Below are 5,965 nucleotides of genomic sequence, written 5' to 3' on the forward strand. Positions count from 1 at the left end.
ATGGCACAGGAAATACTCTTTTTTTAATGTGTTATTCCAAAGCTAGGTACAACGGTGTCATTTTTTGTTGTTAACACCTTTTTTTAAATTAAAAACAACAACTGTAGCACATTTGTCAAATGCTATGAATTATTCCTTTTTACTTCTCTGTAAATTTGATCTTTTGTTACTGGGGTAGGGGATCCGGCATGCGCACATACCAAGTTTTGTTATACACATCATTTAATCTTTACTTGTTGTCAGTATTATTTATATCTTCCTTAAATTTGTATTTCGCTTAGTTCAGTTATGTCTATGTCTTTGTACATATGTATATTGGTGGCGTGAATATAAGTTCCCAACTTAAGTGCGCCACCACTATGTCTACGTCAAAGGGAATAATAATTAAAAACAATACTAGGACTAGTATTTGTACAGTCGAGCACTATTGCACATGGAGGGATAACACAACAATGGTGCCATTACAACACACAGTTGAAATCTCGGTCACGTGTATGCCAGGTGTGGAACATGTGAAGTAAGGTACAAAAGATAGGTCATGGACCGTTACCTTGGCTTTGTAGCATGTGACTGAAACTACGTCAGCAAAAAGTAAATGTTTAGAGTACCCCGCACCGTACGTACCATATTGTGCGAGGGAAGGACACGTCGCACTATTTTAAATACATTTTTGACAACGCCTCAAACACGATGGCGAGTAAGTTTCAAGCGTCAGATGACTTTGACGACCAGTTCCTGACGTGCCCGGTCTGTATGCCACACTTCCGGGATCCCAGAATCCTGCCATGTCTGCACACATTTTGTAAGGGCTGTCTGGAAGAATGGGTCACCAAACAACAGCCACTGGAATGTCCAACCTGCCGCACACAGGTCAGTCTACCAGACCAAGGTGTGGACGGACTCAAGACCAACTTCTACGTCAACAATCTGCTGGACTTCGCGGCGGCAAAGAAAGGGGCGGAGCCAGGTGTGCCATGTCAGATATGTGAGGGGAATAGGGAAGGGTCAAAGTCTTGGTGTGCTGACTGCGCTATCTTGATGTGTGATTCGTGCACACTGCTTCACCGAAAGTTTCCATCTTCGAAAGATCACGAAGTCACCACAGAAGAGATCCTGAAGGCAGAGGAAGGTAGGAGCAAATTTCATCGCAAACGACACTGCGACAAGCACAAGAAGTATGAACTGGAATTCTACTGTGAGATCTGCAAGACTTTGGTCTGTACCGCATGCACCGTGGTCGACCATCGGCCGGGCAAAGATCACAATCCGGTAGAAATCGCTACCGTTGCTCAGAAAAGGAAAGACACGCTACAAGGACTCCTGCAAGACATAGACCCGCGTCTGAATGAAATAGAGGCTTCTGTTAAGGAAGTTGAAAGAAAGATGTCAAACTTAATGCCTTCGAGAGAAGAAGCCACAAACCGAGCCAATGCATGTTTCAACCAACTTGTTGACCTTCTGCGAGAGCGTGAAAAGGAGATCGTCGGCCAGATTGACGAACAGTGCCGAGCCGATGGCAAGGCTCTACAGACAAAGAAGGAAGCGATAGAGTTCGAGTTGGTCGGACTGACGAGTGCACGAACGTTCTGTCAACAAGCTGTAGAACACGGAAGTGACGTACACGTTGTGGAGGTGGGAAACCAAGTGCAAACAAGGGTAGAAACTCTGCTGGCAAAACAGCTAGACCTGGAGTCCAACTGGAGTGAGTTTCAGTTCGTCGAGAACACGGCTGTCGCTAACTTTAAGAAAGCGATTGGAGACTTGGGCGGCGTAAAAACAGACATCGACGCTTCGAAGTGCGAAGTTGTTGTAAAGACGGCAGTTGAGGGGTTTGAGTGTATCGCTGAACTGACGACAATGAATCAAGAAGGCCGTCCTTGTGTTACAAACAGTAGAGCCGTCACAGCCAACATGAAGGACCCGTCTGAACACAATGTTCCCACACAACTACAGATGAAGTACGGAGGAGAGTGGGAAATATCGTATGTTCCCACCGTCACGGGAATCCATAGGCTGGAGGTCCAGGTCAACTCAGAACAGGTGGGAGGAAGTCCATTTGATGTTCAAGTACACGGAAAGGAGACTCCAGCGTTGACTATCGGACAGAAGGGAAGGGGAGTGGGGGAACTGAATTGGCCGCTAGGTGTCGCGGTTGATAAGGATGGCAACATCGCAGTGGTGGAGAAGGGGAACAAGCGAGTTCAGGTCTTCGATGGACGCAGAGGTCGTTCTTTGAGCACTTTTGCTGTTGAGGGTGAGAAGGCATTCGGTATCGATGTGGACTCGAATGGGATGTTTCTTGTGACGTCGTGGGGCAAAAATTACGGCATAAGACGCTACTCTAAGGAAGGTAAACTTCTGAACACGTTCCAGCCGGACTGTATGAAACATCCACTCGGAGTTGCAGTTCTGCAGGACGGCCGCATGGTGGTGGCGGACAACAAACAGAAGTCGTGTCTCCTCCTTCAGCCTGACGGCAGCCTCATCCGGGAGATCGGCAAGGGGCAGTTACGCAGCCCGTACTTCGTGTCGGTAGACGAGTCGCGTGATGTGTTGTTCGTCACAGACAACAGCGCACACAAAGTATTCGCGTTCAACCTTGGCGGGAAATTGATGTTTGACTTTGGCAAGCAAGGTGACAATGATGGCGAAATGAAAAATCCCCACTGCGTAAGGGTAGACCCGGCAGGTAACGTTATTGTAGGTAACGCTGGTGACGGCCGTGTGCAAGTGTTTGGTCATGACGGGACTTTTACACAGAAAATTGCAACGGTTGAGGATGGTTATGCGACTGGAATCGCTCTAACTCATGATGGTAACATAGTTGTGGCATGTTTCCATGGACATTGTATGGAACTGTACATGTACAAGTGATCTGAGATCTATCGGGCTAACTTTGTATGTCAAAATTTTGGTACACTTTGTCCTTTTTATTGATCTTAACGTAGCTTGTTCTTTTGGTCTTATCTAATCTTAACTGAATGATGTGTAGAACTTAGTCAGAGATATCACAGGCTAATGTTCTGTAACTTGTGCATCAGCAAGTATAAAGGGAATTTTGGACATGTATCTATGGAAACAACCTTTAAGTTTTGAGATCTGTTACATCCATAAGTTGTTTATTAAGGGCAGTAAATTTTTTGTTAAGAACTGTATGTATGTTAGAGTGTGTACGGAAAGTTGCAGGGTTATACTTATGTTAATGCTTATGTCACCATTACTTATGTTTCTGATTTCTGAGTTTGTCAAGAATAAAGTTTCTCTTATGTCAACTCTATGCCTTTGTTATCAGTTATTCCCTATGGGAATGGAATAGAGAATGGAACTGGAACTGAAAATGCTGGTCTTGCAAAGACAAAAAGGGACCACGATAAATAACAAAACTAGCTGCAAGTTATTGACAACTGAAAGATAGTCAATTTTAATTGTCATTATTGGGTTACTTGAAACGGGTAAATTTAGCTTCTGATTTAGCTCTGAAAAGTAATTAAAAGAAATAACGTGATAATTGAAAAAGTTGTGATAAAAGCTTTTGGTTTCAATATCACATTAATTCACCAAACGAGAGTTTCAGGATTCCTCTATTAGGGACTTATTGTGATAGCATCTCCTTTATCATATCAATTCTCTAAAGAGAGATCCAGTATTCTCTTTTGGAGAATTAATGTGACAGCACGCCCCCTCCCCGAATCAAATTAATTCACTAAAGAGAGAATCTTCTATTGGAGAATTATTGTGATAGCAACCCTTTTTTCACCTTAATTCTCCAAAGGGAGATCCAGTATTCTTCTGCTGGAGAATTAATGTGATAGCAACCCCCTTATCACATCAACAACCTTGTAAATTTCGATTTTCCAGGTTTTAGTCTTTTTAGTAGTTGTAGAAGTAGAAAGAAGAGAGCGAAACGAAATTCAGGTGGGGTAGCCACTATTTTCAAAAGTTCTTTTAAGAAGGGTATTCACAAACTTGACAGTAGTTCATCCGACACTATCTGGTGAAAATTAGACAGTTTTGTGGCCATGTAAACGATTTATATATTTGTAATGTCTATACCCCTCCCGTTGCAAAGTCTTCAGAAATAAATCCTTTTGACACACTATTCAGTGATATTTGCAAATTTGATGATGTGGTCATCTTAGGAGATTTAGATACCAGAACAGGGCCTAGGGTCAATTACAGAAACATATTTTAAAACCGATTCCTCCGATATGCTTACAGCAGACGTAATGGATGTTAAAAACAGAAACAATAGGGATGTTAATGTTGATAGTTATGGGAGATGTCTGCTTGATCTATGTTCCTCAGCAGATTTAACTATTTTAAACGGTAGATTTGCAGGTGATTTAAAAGGGGATTTTTACCTGCCATCACTATAGTACTAAAACGGATCGAGTGTTGTAGATTATTGCATCAACCAAAGATCAATGCTTGCTGATATTGAATAATTATGTGAACGTTAGTCCACTATCAACTTTTTTGGACCCTCGCCTTATTTCACTCTACTCTTTGTCGACAAAGCACGCTCCCCTTATATCTTATATACGCTTGGGTACCAAAAGACAGTGCAATAGACGAGGGGTGCGGATATGACTTATTCGGTCATTGCGTAGTTTTGCTGCCACAATGCCGTTGGCATGTACAGCTGGTTTTACCAGACATGCCTCTGTTCTTGTCTGAACAGACGACAGGGACTCTACACTCGGTACCACTGTGAGTAGATGGTCATAGATCTAGATGTTTATATACTTCATGTTTTTTGTCATAAGTCGAAATACAAGTAGAGGTTACTAAATTACAAGACAGGTTGTCGCAAGATTCTATTCTCACAAAATCCCACAGAATTTTTTTTTATTGAAAAGGGTACGAAGACAAAGTGACAGTAGACTCAAGTTGCACTCAACTTATTTTAGAGCCAGGTCGTGGTCCGGACCTGGACTTGATCCTCTGGACCTGGACCGTACCTGGACCTGAATTTTCTGTACCGGTACCCATCCCTAGTCAACACTTTATCTAAGATTGTCTTCCATTATCGCACACACTGAATAACAAGCGATTTTACACTGGCTACACAGACCTCAAAAACAAAATGGGAACGGTCACAGTGTGCTGCACACTGACGTCACAATGCCGTTGGCGCTGACTGAACAGACTACAATTGGTGGTTCATTCGATAGCACAACAGCTTACAAGCTTTAGTACTTGCTCATTGAGTTGTAAAAATCACCATTATACCTTTTAAAATGTCAGATGAGGCTAAAGGTTGAAGATAGCATCAAGAAGCCCAAACGCAGCTTAACACAGTGTTTCCAATGAGATGGTGCTAACATATTTCAACCCATCACTCTGAATGTCATCTAAAAATGTTGAACTTTGTAAAACGTTAAGCTTTGCAAAACTCAGTCATGTTTGTTAAATATTAAACATTGTAAAACTGACTCATATTTATCGAAACTATCTCGTTTTCACGTTAACTTTGATTATAGCATAAGGAACACGTATAAGTATTAATTTGTCTTCAAGAGCTCATGTCTAAAGAGCAAACATTTTTGCTTCCCCAGGGGGTACTATTGTCTATTTCTAATTTATTTACAAGGATCAGTACATACGTGGTTTCGTCATAACGCTTTATTTCCTACAAAGGGAACTATGTGGACAAAAATACCTTCTGCGGTGTTCCGCACTTATTGCAAGATGTTAAATCAATATCATTCCATCTTGGTAACGAAAACTATATCTTATGTAAAAGTCGCACTTAACATTAAAAGTAAACGAATACTCACCGGAATACTCCCTCTTCCTCTCTTTCTTTCTACTCCCTCTTCCTCTCTCTCTTTCTATCCCCTCTCTCTCTCTCTTCTGTGTGTATGACTTTACATAGTATTTGCCCAATTTTATCAAATATAAGAATCACATCATCTTTTTTTATATTCTTTAAATATTATCTGCTTACAAGATCGCACACTTG

The 5,965-nt window shown here is 41.7% G+C and overlaps 1 protein-coding gene across 1 annotated transcript; it reads left to right on the top strand.

The window, feature by feature from the left end:
• The first annotated feature begins 690 nt into the window (after positions 1 to 690).
• On the top strand, positions 691 to 2,874 carry LOC118416132 (tripartite motif-containing protein 3-like). The gene has a single exon (XM_035821209.1). The coding sequence runs from the start codon at positions 691 to 693 to the stop codon at positions 2,872 to 2,874; it is 2,184 nt and encodes a 727-aa protein (XP_035677102.1).
• Positions 2,875 to 5,965: the final 3,091 nt, after the last annotated feature.

Source organism: Branchiostoma floridae, chromosome 5 (assembly GCF_000003815.2).
Source record: "Branchiostoma floridae strain S238N-H82 chromosome 5, Bfl_VNyyK, whole genome shotgun sequence".
Taxonomy (NCBI): Eukaryota; Metazoa; Chordata; class Leptocardii; order Amphioxiformes; family Branchiostomatidae; genus Branchiostoma; species Branchiostoma floridae.